The 15,413-nt window shown below is 36.9% G+C and overlaps 1 protein-coding gene across 1 annotated transcript in view; it reads right to left on the minus strand.

Annotated features, from left to right (window-relative positions):
- LOC137192539 (receptor tyrosine-protein kinase erbB-4-like) overlaps window positions 1-15,413 on the minus strand; it is a 351,735-nt gene that overhangs the window by 109,457 nt on the left and 226,865 nt on the right. The window contains exons 6-7 of the mRNA XM_067603312.1: window positions 6,132-6,250; window positions 4,165-4,306 (exon numbers count right to left, since the gene is read on the minus strand). Coding sequence (XP_067459413.1) covers window positions 4,165-4,306; window positions 6,132-6,250 — 261 coding nt within the window. The remainder of the gene's footprint in view (window positions 1-4,164; window positions 4,307-6,131; window positions 6,251-15,413) is intronic.

The raw sequence follows: 15,413 nt of genomic DNA on the forward strand, positions 1-15,413 counted from the left end.
ACTGTCTGTTAGGAGAAATAAAGATAATGACTGTGTCGTATGTAACAGTGTGTAAATCATTATCTGTTACATAAAATTCATTTTATTTTATTCATTTCATCAGTGCAGTGCAAATCACATCTGTCTGCACATCAGATAATTCCTTCTCCATGCCCTCGCGACTGCAACTTCTGTTTAAAAAAGAATAAATTCAGAATAAGATTACAAGTAATTTATTTTTTGAAATAACTACATCTTGTTTTCTAGAGCAGCATCAGTAATGTTTACTCAGAAAGTCAATATATAAGCTCAATAATACCTCACTGGAAACAAATTTAGTATTCCTGAGTTCAGTTGACTCACAATGTTTATATGTAGTTAAATTTCACAGCAGTCACTCACATTTTCATGTTGAAAAAACTGAACCAATGACTCAAACAGGTGGCTTAATTTTAAATGTCAAAAGGATTAAAATATATAGAATGATTCTAGTAACATCAGGCTCTAACACTGATAATTTGTTATTAAAATTATGAAGATCAGTTTGTACAGATGGATGATATGAACTGCAGTGTCCTGGCTGTGTTTACATGATGCACGAACCGTTACGCGCAGGTCACAGGTATGTTACAGTCATTTTAAATGCCTTTTCAGCAACTAAAATTGTCATTAAGCTGTAGGATCTTACAAACAAATATTTTTTTATCACAAATTCCTCCCGGAGTGATGGCTGCATTCTCTGTCATCTGCTTTAAAACAGGTCAAATGACATCAACAATCCTTTATTTATGATAGCCTAATCAGTGCAATAGATAAGTGAAACCACATCAATACTCTTGAATATTTTACAAAAACAAACAGGAATTAAATACTAAAAGCAGGAATTATAGCTTACAAAAGTGATTTGATCAGAATATTTTCACAGAGTCAGGGAGTAAAAAATAAACTATTGAGCTAGTAATTCATGTAGACTAATTGATAATTTAATGAAAGGGTTCTCTCATTTGAATTCAGAGTCTTCTACATTTTCTGGTGACAGCAGCAGCTTGTTGCATCTCTGTTACGTTATTAATTATTCATGACAATTTGGCAGTGCTCCAAAAGACACAATACCTTCAGAGCAGCATTTTTCAATATTACTGTGTCACCCAGTCAGGTCTCCTCAGTATTTTTGCCTTCAAGTCTCAGGTCAAGTCGAGACTCACATCATACAGATAACTCTTGTCTTCAGTGAGGAGGGCTATGACTTGTACCATGTTCTAATGAGGTTTGAGCAGGCAGGTGACATGCACAGACTCCAGTCATCCTTGGCACCAACGGGTGATACATCAATCTCATACATAATAACAGTAATCGGGAGGAAATTCTAGATTTTAAAAGCAAACACAGGCACATTTGTACTTCTATAGTTGTGAGAACCCTCATTTACATAATGCATCATCATCACAGCCTTAATCATTACAACTAAATGCCTACCCCGACCTCTTATCCTCAATTTAACCTGGTCACCCCAACCTTAACACCAAGTCTTGACTGTTAAAAATCCCTTTGTAGAAGTGAAGACCGGCAACAATGTCCTCACTTTGCGACAATGTCTTCATTCTGAGGTCTACCAGGTTCTCTACCTGCTTGTGACTGTTTTCACTGAGCCTGCACACTGTATATTGTCTAAGTTTAACTGTTTTTTTAACGGGGGCCTTGCTGTAAAGGAGCATGAACCTACCTTGTATAAATAAAGGTTGAATAAATCAATAACAATTCAAATTGTCCCTCACAACTACAGATAAACAAGAACACACACACACACACACACACACACACACACACACACACACACACAGGTTATCTTATGAGAACATAAGACAAGCTGTATTTATAGTGGCAATATTTTCCATGGTCAATGTCGCCAGTAATGAGAAGGTTATGAGAAGCTTAAGAGTAAATGCAATTCAAGCTCCCCCAGTATCTAATTGTTGCTCTTGATCATGGTAAAACTTTGATTTGTACATGAGGGCACACCAGTGGGAAGAGGTGATTGCATTTATCTGTTCAAATGCAAATAAGGCATTTAAAGAACATGGCTGTTCTTCCTGCTGCTAAGGGATGAGTGTGCACTTCGCTTGCATATAAATCCATGATAATCAGTATGTGAAGATGCACCTGGATGCATGTGTGTCTTTAAAGAGGAATATAATGTGTAAATTTGACAGATATGCAGTAATACACAAGCACTGTGTCCCTTTAATGTTAGTTGTGTTTTAAAGTGTGCTGCATTTATCAACTAATCAATGTTTATCTAATCCTCAGAGACTGCAGTAGAGGGTGGGATTCAATATCCTTACTGAATTTGTTATTTAACTTTACTTATATATGTCATACATTTATTTGCCATAGGAGAAACACTTACCCTTAGCACAAAAAGTAAGCCATATTAACTAACAGTAAATTAAGTGCTCATTATTTCTTAATTCTTAAAAAGAAAACAATCTGATCATTTATCAGTGTAAATTATTAAGAGGCATATAATCAATGGTGAGTGTGTTATCCTTATCTTTCTATTTATTTTCAATTACTAAAATCATTTGTTGAGCCATCAAATTGACGAGAGGATCTAGTTTGTAAGTTTGTAAGTGAGCAGTGCTGACTTGCAATAGGAAACAAAGACTTTTGGGTGCATAAGGAAAGTCACAGTGAAAATTTAAAACATGGCTTAAACGTATCTGCTCCTTTTGCAAAAACCCAGGTGATTGTGGGTGAAATTGATAGAAAACAAAAAAATGAACCTTAAGTGTTGTGAATAATGTCAGGACCTTTAGCTTATCAGGTGTCGCAAAATGCAGAGTGATCTGATTCCATGTTAATATCAAAAATATTGATTATGCTCATTTAAGTGTATCAATGGGCCTCATGCAAGAACCACTCGCACAAACAGCTTCGTTCTTAAGATGTATGTATGAGTGATTTAAGAACATTTGTGGCATTCATCAATTTTCTGGTAGAATCAAATTGGTATTAAATTGGAATTTCTGAACAAGATTTACGAGTGTCACAAATAGATCATCTCTGCCTTTCTTCACAGAGGAGAAACACTTGTTTGTCTTACATTTTTAATGCCCTAATCTGAATTGATTTAATCAACAAGAAATAAATAATATAATGATATTAATATAATGTTTTATTACTAAAACAAACTTAATGTAAAATTAATATTCTGTTCACCATATTATTGTCATCATAGCTGCTAATTTACTGAAAGGTTTTTTTAGATTTTGGGATTTTTATGGCCATATTTTGGCACAGTTACCTCTACATTTCAGTAGTTGCTAGGAAACTTCTTTCATTCTGACAGCTGCCTCTGTGTCTCTGCAGGTCTCTGTCCAGTATCATCTTGTGTTGCAGCTGACAGTGTAACATCACCTGTAGATTATAATATTCTCTCTGACTGTCACATCCCTTGACCGCTTCCCATCATGGAGCGCTTTGCTTTAGAAAGAGGTTTCTTAGCATCTAACTTCATGTCAAAGCATCCCCTCTTCTGTCACAGTGCAGAACTGCTCTGATGAAACGTCATTGGAAGGTGGATTCATATTTTCTAGTTGTATTGAGTCCCCTACTATTAAAATTGGTATAGTTTGTCTGATGATTTCTGAAAGCAGGACTCGAAGCTGCGCTGTGTTTTTACTCTTTGGGAACATTTTTGTGAATGAAACTCATCCACAAATGGAGCGGAACATGAACCCTTATATGACAATTTCAGGGACATCCCTAATGATCACATTAGCGCACCTACTCATGAACAGGTGAAATTCATCAGGCTGAAACGAGCGATTTACGACAAGTTCAGGCAGTTAAGCAATTTTGTTGAATCCGACTTGGAACAGCAAACCTCACAGAAAAAAGTAAGAGAGTTTTAGGATAAAAATATGAAAATGTTCTAGCATGAGACCCAATGTGTTTCATGGGGTATGTGTTAATACATATAAGTCTAAATGCTTCTCTGCGTCCTCCAGTGCCTGTCAGTATTGTAATTTTGCAAAGTATTATAAGTATTATTAAAAGAATTATAATTATTATATTATTAAAATGGCTAGGATTATCATTACATACAAGTATTGTACAGTAGTAAAGCAGGTGTGTGTTTGAGTATGTGTGAGTATGTGTTTGTGTCCAGGTGGTAAGACTTACGTGGACACTTCTTGACACAGAAGGCTCCATAGGTGTACTTTGCCCCAGGGTTATGTTCCAGTTGGAAGGTGGTGGGGTTGTAGACAAATGGCTGAGGGCACTGGGTCACACATGCCCCACTGTCATTGAAGTTGGTGCATGCCTGAAAACACACACACACACCCCACAAAGAGTGGTGGAATAAGTATTTAGATCCTTTACTTTATTTAAAGGGTAATTTCACCAAAATTAAAACAGAACAAAAAAAAAAAAAAACTAATAAATTCTATCATTTACCTTTAGTGGTGCTGTAGCATACAGCGTATGTGAGATTTTGGAGACATGTAGGAGTATGTGTGCCTTTATTAACCATCATAGCACACAACATTAGTACTTGTGCTTAAACATCATGAGCACATGCAAATATAACTACACCAAATTTGAATTAAGAGTTTAATGGCACTGATGGAGAATGATCCGCATGCACCCAATGAAAATATCACTGGGACAAAGTCACTGTGATTAGATTTCTTGCAAAAAAAAATACTGATGTTCATTGTACAAGGTACATAGTACACAGGTTAACCTCGCAACACCTGTCATACACACAGTATTCACTGATACTTGCACACACAGATCTGGTTAGGAGATTTTGAAATTGAGAAGCATTCTGAAAATAAGTATACCACGCTTGACCTAAATGTGTAAATAATATGGCTAAATAATAATAAAATACATTCATGTGGGTTTACTTCTTACCATGTGCAGAACACAAATTCTGAAGTGCTATAGTTCCACCCAGACAACTTTGGCAGTTGTTGTCTGTTGCCAAACCACACCAGTCAGGTTAGCGCCTGACGGATAGCACATACAGTATAACCAACACAAATAAGAAACCAGAGCCAGAAGAGCCTCCAATATCATTTATCTGTTGTTTAGGTGTGATTTTTCCAGTAAGATACAGTGGCACTGGACAAAGACTGTTGGATCAGACAAAAAAATGTGTGTCGACATTGATGAACCGAAGTAGAGTATGCACTGAAATCACACCAAACAGTCTGTCAAACAGTGATTCCAAAACTGAACTATACTGATACATGGATTATGATCGACAGTCTTGACAGTCAGTCAAGACTTTGCTCTCTCATTTGGAATGTAGTTCAAAATGACTTCCTCATTTATTCATACTTCATTCTTATGATGAAGTGTCAGTCAGAGAAAAAAATAGACAATGACAGAGAGAGACAAGGGGGAGAGAGTGTTTAAATTGGTAATAACATTAACATATCATCCACGAATGTAAGACTTTATCAAGAGTGATTTAAAAAAATATCTATAAATAGGCCTACCTTTTTGGAAATAAGGTCTTAAGACAATTAATACATTTGATAAGAGACAATAAAGGCTTTACTCTCTCATTTGGAGAGTAGTTCAAAATGGTTTCCTGATTTATCCATCCTTGAGTGTAATAAAAGATGAAGTGTGAAGAATCAATGATCAAGAACTCGCCTGTCCAAAAGCAGGCGGAGGAGCTCCATAAGTGATGGGCTCTGAATTACAAGCACAGAAACAAGTTCAACACACAGAGGGATGAAAATAAAATGGACAAGGCACACAGCAAAGAGCCGAGATGGAGGAGGGCCTGGTGAAGTCTGTATTTAACAATGACATTCATGAAGAAATTTCATTTAATAATATCTACCATACAAGTGGCAATTCAACATAAAAACTGAGACTGGAGAGGAGAAATCCTTTTTTAAAAAGTACCCTGAATCATAGAAGTGAAAAGTCACCAATAGAATGTGTCAAGTTTGTGAAAAACAGGACATCTAAGGTATACATAGTATGATCAGGAAATGTTTCTGGGTTTTGATGATATGACCATGCAAACAATTGGTTTGCACCCATGTTTTTTTAACAGATTGGTGTAAAGTAAATGTGTGGCTGTGTATGTATGTGTGTGTGTGTGAGTGTGTGTGTTCACTTACAAAGCAGTCTGTGTCCTTTGGACCAAAGCAGCCACCTGCACACTCACGGTGGCAGCAGTCAGTCACATAGGGGCCGAAGCAACGGCCGTCACACTGCTCTGCACACACTGTCTTTGTTACTGTGGAGCGACAGACGTAGAAAAGATACAGAAAAAGAGAGAATACATGTATCATTAACAAGTAAACTACAATAATTATTTCTTAATTATGAATTATTTCTCTTGTTCATCTGTCCATGAAGAGATCCCTTCTTAATGTGATCCCAATGTCCTCTTTCTGCGCTAAAATGCATTTGCAACTTTAGCCAAAGCTATTATCTGATGCCTCAGTTGTCTGAGTTAGCCAAATTAAATGAGTATCTTTTTTAGTACAAAATTCCCACTGCTAGTGTCAATGAACTGTATTTCCTTGATGATGTGCAGTAGAGGAAACATAAAGTGCAAATTTCACACTTCATATTAGCTTTGGCTGAAGTTGAGAATGCATTTTTTGTACAAAACAAGGACTGTGGATTTTATCCCCCATCTCTTGCATTGAAATCGCTTATGGATTTCTTAATGGTCCATAGGGACAGTGGGAACAATAACAGTGAGCATAAACTGTTTCAGTGTACATACGGCCATCTGAGTGCTGTTTTAAGACAGACTTGAACAAAAATGTGAACCTACCTTTTAAGAGTAAAAAAGAATGTATCGTCACTGCAAATGTATCATTGTAAAACTTCAAGAAAAATGGTCAAGGATACCGAATAAAGAATGGCAATATAGAAAACGAATGTGTTCTTAGAGGATTGTTCTCCTTTAGTGAGTCACTCAATTTGTCACCTTCTGCTCTGGCAATATATATAATGTGGGTGTCAAATACTGCAGGTTAAGCTTTTCAAGTGAACTGAATTGGAATGAAATTAATTTAGACAGAAAAGCTTCCACCTCAAATGTCTGTGCACTATATTCTCTCACTGCAGGACGCCGGATACACAGCTGGGTAGCCAGTCGTAAGTCTGATTGTCTAAAAACTCCATAGCTATTGTCTTGTAAGCATGTGAGACCTGGCTAACTCCAGCAGACTTTGCCGCTCTTGCAAGTTTCCTTCCCAATTTTTACACATTAACATTTTATTTTACATATTATCAGGCAGCCATACAAGATGTGAGATCAGATATTTCTCATACTCAATAACTCATAACTCAAATGTTTTATTTAAGATAATCAGTCCTGTCCTTAATGATCCATCTGATACAAATCTTAAACCTGGAAATTTTATTGATGAGGTGGAAAATATAGGTTATCACATTTGACCTGCCCCTTGAATTTGTCCATATTTCCTGCATCTGTAACTCAGTTTCAAACTGTCAATATTTTGTATTTAGATCAACTGATCCCTACAAAGTTTTTAAAAGGGGTATTCCCTCCTATTAGTCATTTTATTCGATTGAATATTAACAGTTCATTTAAGACCATTACTAAAGGAACACAATCTGCACCCTTCTCACTTAACAATTATAGACCAACTTCAAAATTTTTATCTAAGGTGCTTGACAAAGTGATTTCAAAGTGATTTTACTGTTTTTAGTGTAGTTTTAGAGCCCCTTACAGCACAGAGACAGCCTTTGTTAAGGTCGCCAGTGACCTTCTTCTGGCAGTTGACAGAGGTGATTGTTGAGTCCTTGTTCGATAAGATTTGAATGCAGCTTTTACACTGTTCACGCTGTTCTCCCGCATCACCTAGAAATTTGTGTAATCCTTAAGGGTACTGCTCTAAATCTGCCACCTTTAGAACTTTCTCTGTTAAAATAGCAGACTCAAGTTCTCTCATAATAGTAATTGTGTTCCCCAAGGATCCATTCTTGGACCACCTGTATTTTCAATATACACACATTCTCCCTCTTAGTCAGGTTATTTCCTGGTCTTGGCTGGTGACAAAAGGAGACTGGGGCTTTTGCAGGTAGAGCCCCCAAACTTGGGAATATAGTGGAAACTGCTTATAGTGATCATGGTTACAGTGATCAACCGTTTACATGGATCAAAAAACTCAGGACAGAATCATTCCTACACAAATGCTGTTTAAATAATTTGCTTATAGTAGTCAAGTAATCCCCTTACAGTGTTCATTTGGGTCTTTTCATACATGACAACATATGAAAAAAAAATTAAACTACAGTTATTATTGTCTTGTGGTAACACATCTGCTTCTGGCTGGTTAGCTTAGGCTGGTGCTGCATGCACATTGAAATCATGATGGGAAAACGAAAGTGTTTTCTCTCAATGAAGAATATAGTCTCCTTGAAGCTTATGACAAACTGCCAAAAACGAGCCAACAAGATGCAGCAGCAAAACAACGAGCGTCTGAAACAGCTGCACTGTATTTTGAAATGTCAATAAAATTCAGCAAATAGTGAAGCTGCCTGTTGCACTACTTCATATTCATGTAATAAATATACAGATGACAATAAGATGGTAATCAGCATGAGAAAAAAAGAATATAATAATCATCCACTTATAGTGATCAATTTGACCCAGACAGACGTGAACACTATCAGCAGTTTCCACTGTACTGTACTCGTCCCACTGAGATTAGAAAGGCTACATTTGTAACGTCTTTCAAATCCCTTCTTAAAACATTATTTTTATAAGAAAGCTTGTATGCATACTTAAATGCCTCTTGTGATTTTATTTTTCCATCCTTACAATTTTATATTATCCCCTGCTTTTAACTTAATAATCTGTTTGATTATCTCATTGTTTGTCTTCATGATCCCATTGTTTGTTTTTATTTGCATTTGACATTGCCTCCATTATTTGCTTTTCTCTTTTCTCTGTAAAGTACTTTGTAACTATGTCAAGAAAAGTGCTATACATATAGTTTTATTATTATTATTGTGTTTGCATCTGTGTGTGGCAGGTTCAGCCTCTCTGCCACCTACTCGCTATCTTCAATCATGTTTCCGTCTCCCAGCTTGCTCCTGTGAGGCTCTCTCGCTGGATGTGACAGAGACATAGCAATTCCTATCTGATTCAATGTACTGCCATCCCTCCATGGTGAACGCCTGTCCACCCTTTCCTCACATGCCTGTCGAAGTCATATGGGCTGCCGTATGCCTGTGCGCCTCACTTCTTGACAGTCATATGTAAATGTACACGGGACTCTGCCATTTCACAGATAAAGAAAGCTGGTAATAGACACATCTTAAGTGTCTGCAGTAGGATTTATATGATAGAGCGGGAAAACGTTTAAAGCCACTGGGAATTAGAAGTGGAATTAGCACAAGAAACAGTTACGTACACTTGCAGCTGAGACTTGTGTGTGGAAGCATAAGTTTGTGTGTGTGAAGACAGTATGTGAAATATGCACGTCATAGCACTAAAATGGGTGTATTTCTCATAGTAGAAGAAAAGCACTTGCCGCTTGTCACTCAATAAAACAATACTTATTTCAAGAACTGCTACTAATTTCAAATAATACGACTAATGATATCATTTTATCCCCAGGGATCAGTAATTTGTTGAGCAACTTGTTAGTTCATACTTTCATCACATTCCCCAAATCCCATCCTTCCGCAGGATCCAGTCAGTTTCCCTTTTCCTTAGGAAACTTGCAGCACTGATATCCAATCTCCCTGTGAGTGGATAAAATCAAAGTAGTAGGAAAAGGTCCTACCACAAAACGATAATTCTCTCTAATGAAAACTGGTCTGTGAGGAAAACAACCAATGATGAGTAAAAAAAAAGAGATTAAAGTAGAATGAAGTTACTGGATAATTCAGCTTCATTTTTATATTCACAGTAGCTGATAAAACTAAAGTACTCTAAGTATTACTGACATTGAAATTGTAAGTTGTCACACTCATTTATGGGAAAAGTATCACTGTTAGTGTACAACATTACAACACAGTGCTGGTGCGTGTATGTGTTTGTGCTTGTGTGTGAATGCACGCAGTGGTTTGATGTGTGCTGCGTTTCCCTTTGGGCATTGCGGGACGAGATACTATCACAGTGATGGATACAAGCCACCGACAACCCGCCAAACACACATGCAAACACACACACACTTCACCGTACGTCTAACCTGCCATCAGTGGCATTCCATTAAAGGTGCCTCGGCTAAAATGAAACAGCCTACTTTACTCAAAAGACACTTTGTCAAACAAATGACCTTGCCAAGAGAGAGACGCAACGTTGTTGATCAATCTGGCTTTAAACTTCCACTTTATGAAAAAAAAAAAAAAAAAAAACAGACTGGTGACAACAAATACAAAAGGAATTCATCTCATAAAATATGCCTGGAAGCTTCCATTTTAACAGGCTGTGGACAGCGGCATCAGTCACGGGAACCACTCTCACAGTTCCCATTTACATGAGCTAAAATGTGCTTCTTTCACATCTGGTTTCCAAAAGAACTTCATAAATAAAGATGGGAAATTTGGTGCAGTGGAAACACTTTCTTTACAGGGTGAAATGTGTGTAGAATATGCACAAATGTCAACAAGAGGAGATGTAACTGAACCAGATTTAGTCTGTTTTATTTAATAGGCCTTCTGTCTTTATATGAAACATGAGTTTATCAAAACCCCACTGCACTTAAACAATGTCTTATTGATTAGATGTTGAATAAAATAAGGAAAATTACAAGACAGATGATCTTTCATCTTTCATCTTTTCTTAGTGGGGTGTTTGTGAATACATGTCCGTTGTTTTGCTGTCAGCTAATAGAAGTGATGCAGATTCTATTTTAATATTTTTTTTGCTATGTTTTAGAAGACTCAGTGCTCCTCAGAGCATTATTTTATGACAATGAACTAAGAGAGACACAAAGGAAGGTGATCTCTCTGCATTCCCCAGAATTTATGTTTTACTGATCCACTGTTAAATAATATGCCAAAATAATTACTATGCTGACTGTGGCCTTTTCACCCTTCATATCAGTAAATATTTAGATTTCAGCCATTATTTTCTAACTATGCCGTAATACAAGACAAAGTGCCTGTATTATCTTTTATGAAAAGGAGTCAAATTCAAATAAGTGATTGATGTTTGCAATTACTGCCCAGAACGTTTGGTGAATTTGTGTTCCAGCATCATACCATAAGAGGTGATTGTATTTTTTTAGGATGACTCTATTTACTTGGATACAATACATTGCATGTTTGGTCTGATTAAACATGTAAATTTAGGCCTGATGATTGGGTGGTTGGACCTTTGTCGTGCTTCCTCTATTTATTTTTAAGCAAGATGAAAGGGGAAAGTATGGCTATTCTGAGATGTGGTATAAGTTAATGGTATTGATCTTTCGACTTTAGCTTAAGCTGCAAGTTGTGGTCTGAGATCTCCTAGCCAGCTGATGGCTTCCCAGACAAAATGAAAAGCTATAATTACAGCTTCAACAATAGCTCTCAAAAAAACAAGCAAATTAGTTGCTGTTCAGCAGGAGGAAACAGCAGTGACCTGTCAGAGAAAAAGCACAGAACAGCATCAGCTTATAGTTTTTAAGCTAATTTGACTTTGTGCTATGTAAATAGGCCCCTCTGCATCCTTTTAGACACTATGGACTGAGGTCTGAGAGCAAAGTCATATAAAAAACACATTACAAAGATGATTGATGTTGTGGACAGTTAAGATTCTTTCTAGTGTTGACCTATGGTTTAAAATTGTTGTCATAACATGACTCCATCTGTTGGTAATGTTTATCTGGCCAGTCACCAGCTGGCTAGAAGATCTCCAGTTACACCAACTATAACCATAAAATTGAAGTTTTCTTCTCCAGGTTTTATATACGTTGGTGCGTGTGGCTAGAAATGCTACTTAGGTGGTCTTTACCTCCAAACAGACCTTTTCTCACAGTGGACATTTCGACTTGCCGTTGCAGGAAAACACAAAGGTGCAAATACTAACTTTAATGATGGCTCTGTTCCATGTACAGAAGATGTTAAGTGACCCAGCATTAACGACAACATCTGGTAATGGCAAGTAGAATGCAACCAGTATTACCGTAATTATCTGTGTTTGACAAGTCAAAAGGTCTAATGTGACAAAGGTCTACCCCATTAGTATTTCCACAGCAATTTTGTGTTATCAAGTACATGTGAAAAAAATAAGGATTTTCAGGTTTTTGTTTTGTTTTTTAAAAATAGCACACATCTATTGTCAATTATTTAATGAAGTAAAGGCAGCATCGCTGTGCTATACAGACATTTTGATTAAGTTTTATAAGGGAGAGTAAAATTGTCACTGAAGAGGCATCTGAGGGCAGAAGCAGTGATTGATTGACCCTTCGGTTTTGCTATACTGTACCTATATAATCCACAACAGCCTCCGGACCACAGTTTAGTTTTGTTCTTCATGTACTTCGAGGATAAAATCTGTACTTCTACTTATAGGGCTGCACTCCGCTAGTGTTATACAGCTGTGACTCTCAATTCCAGTTGTGTCGAGCTCTGAATTACTTCTTTGATGTACTCACTTTCACCCTGAGGTGCTGACACCATCAACTCCTGTTTATTGTTGATCTTGAGACAGTTGAATAATTATTCATGAAAATGTCACAAAAAGCATCTCTGAAGTTGTTTTTCATTTCACATTTTTCCACTTATTCATTCCATGTATTTCAGCACAACAAAGTTAAACGGTTGTGAGAAAAAAAAAGAAGCAGAGGAAGAATGAGTCATGACATCCACGTATGGATGAAGATGGAGAGATAGCCTCATATCGGCAAAAAATGAGGCAGACAGACAGGGCCCGGGCTTATCGGGGGCTGGTCTGTGACGTGTCGTTAACAGGTCCTGGTCAAACAGTTCATTCCTCATTATCTTAATGAGATCGAGACCACAGAACAAATAAGATGAGACATGCCCGGGTTGGAAGGCATAGATTAAGTGGTCTGTGCACAGAGTGATGGAACGAGAGGAGGAAACTGATGGTGGGGGTAGTGCAATCAAATTGGAAGAGAGAGGAAAGAAACAAAGAGATATTTCATGGGGGAAAAAAAGTGTGTGTGAGTGTTTTTTTCGTCTGCATGAATATGTGTTGTGTTCATAGTTAAAGCTGTAAAGTTTCAGTGTGTGGTGTGTGTTGTGTATGTTATAATGCACAACACAGAAAAACCAAACATGGTCATATAAAACATCAAGCTTCCTGTGTATATGAGTGTGTGTGTGTGTGCGTGCATGGAGGATGGGGGGAGGGAGGACTAAAGAATGGATGGATAGACATCTGTAGAGACAGTGTTAGTATCTCTGACAGCAGATTGATAAATTGCAGGCAGAAGGACCATGACTTGACACTTTCTCATGTTCACTGCTTAAAAAATATGTCAGGTTCCATTACTGGTCAGTTTATCTATTAAAGGCTGAAAACACTGAAACTTAAATCATCAATGTGTCACAGGCCTCAAGTGCTCTATGTGCTTGATGCCACGGCTTGAGTGATAGTTTTTCCCTCCCCTGACACTCGGATGTTATGTTTTACACTGTGCTGAGTGATTGTGAGGTCTATGCCAACAATGGGACTCAGATGGAAAGTAACAAAGTAAATTTAAAGTATTGCAGTTACCGACAGTTTAGAGGTACTGGTACTTCAGTATTTTTATTGTCTTACATCAAGTTTAAATTACCTAGCAATACTGTATATGTAATATTTGACATTAGTGAACTGTAAAAAGGAAATATGTTTGCATTGATTACTTTCACATTTGATACATTTCACCCTCAATATTGTTCACAGGAAAAGTAGTCAGTAGACCACTGTTCATGTCTCATTTCCTACTGACAGTCAATATTGATTTAAACAAGACAACAATCTTTTCCTAAATGTAACCAAGTAAGTTTTATGCCTACACCTAACCAAACATAACACATAATTAATTTTTGTAACAGTCATACACTGTTATGGAAGTCAAAGATATGGGTCAATCTGAAAGGTAGTGACAAGTGACCTAATTCGTCATTTAATTTGATGGGACTTAATTGGATCTGAAGCACAAAGACAAAATTTCTTATTCATTGGTTCAAATTAATTGGTGGCGTGTGCGTGGTCTGCACTGTACATTGTCCTTTGCCCTACACATGTATCAGGTGAGAAGGGGAAAGGCAGACGGGAAGGGCGAAATGGAGAAAATGATGGAGAGAGACACTGACAGAGTTTGAGAGCCTGGGAAAGATGACTGAAGGAGAGGGAATAAATAACATAGAGCTCTCCCCTGCTAATGGACTCAGTAATGCATCATTCTCACACTCTCTTCCAGCTGCCATTAGCTGGTATGAAGGGTGGGAGGTCCCAGCAGGAGGGTGTGCAGTAGATGTGTTGGGGGTCTGGGGAGGTTGCTGGTTAATGCTATGTGTGAGTGAGCCATTATGGACTCATGAATTCATGTACAGTTGGTTTATTTAAAACACTGGCTGAAACCTTATAAACATATAAAGGCTTGTATTACATAACATTTAATTGTCTATTTATTGTATTAGACATAAATGTATTATTTATGATGTAATGGTCAAAGAGTGTTCCTCCTTTGGAAATACCAGCCAGAACCATATTATAAATGTCAGGCTGCAATTAAAAGTTTCTCAAAAGACATTTGCAAAATGCTAAGAAATGCTTTGGCCTAAAAAAATCAAAAGACCTTAATTTAGGAAAGTACAGGCTATATTGCCTTCCAAAAAATCATTGCTACTGGAACTGATGACTCACCAGTTAATTTTATTACAAAGATTTGGGTTACATTTTGTGTTTATAGGAGGCTTCTAGAATAACTGTTGTGCTGCATTATAAAATCATGCACATTGAAATCCCTTCTTCATTTAGATCTTGTAGTTACAGTTAGAATTTTATCTATTAAAATTTTATGTTGTAGTTTGGATATTAAATATAGATGCAAAACACAATCTATGACCCAGCTGCTCTAGTTACCTGATTTGAGTTTTTAGCAATTAAATAAGTAAATTTCATGACTACATTATTTTTCTGAACCAAGTTTAGTTCATACTTATGTAAGCAATCCAGGATTGTCACAGTTAGATAGTTTAGCATAGAATCATGTCATAGACTTCATTTTTGTTGTTTGTTTTCTTGGTGTCTGAATCACGTATGGATGTAGATACATGTTACAAAAAATAATGTGGCAGCAAAAGGAAAAAAATGTAGAATTTTGAAACAGAGAAGACCACTACAACAAAATCTATATTAATCTAACAAAGGTGTTTATAAAGCATCTATGTCCAAATCAGAATATGCAAACAATTAAAAAATAACTTGAAGGAATTTCATGTTGATCCTAAACTGCTCCACTGAG

Source organism: Thunnus thynnus, chromosome 11 (assembly GCF_963924715.1).
Source record: "Thunnus thynnus chromosome 11, fThuThy2.1, whole genome shotgun sequence".
In the NCBI taxonomy this organism is placed as follows: Eukaryota; Metazoa; Chordata; class Actinopteri; order Scombriformes; family Scombridae; genus Thunnus; species Thunnus thynnus.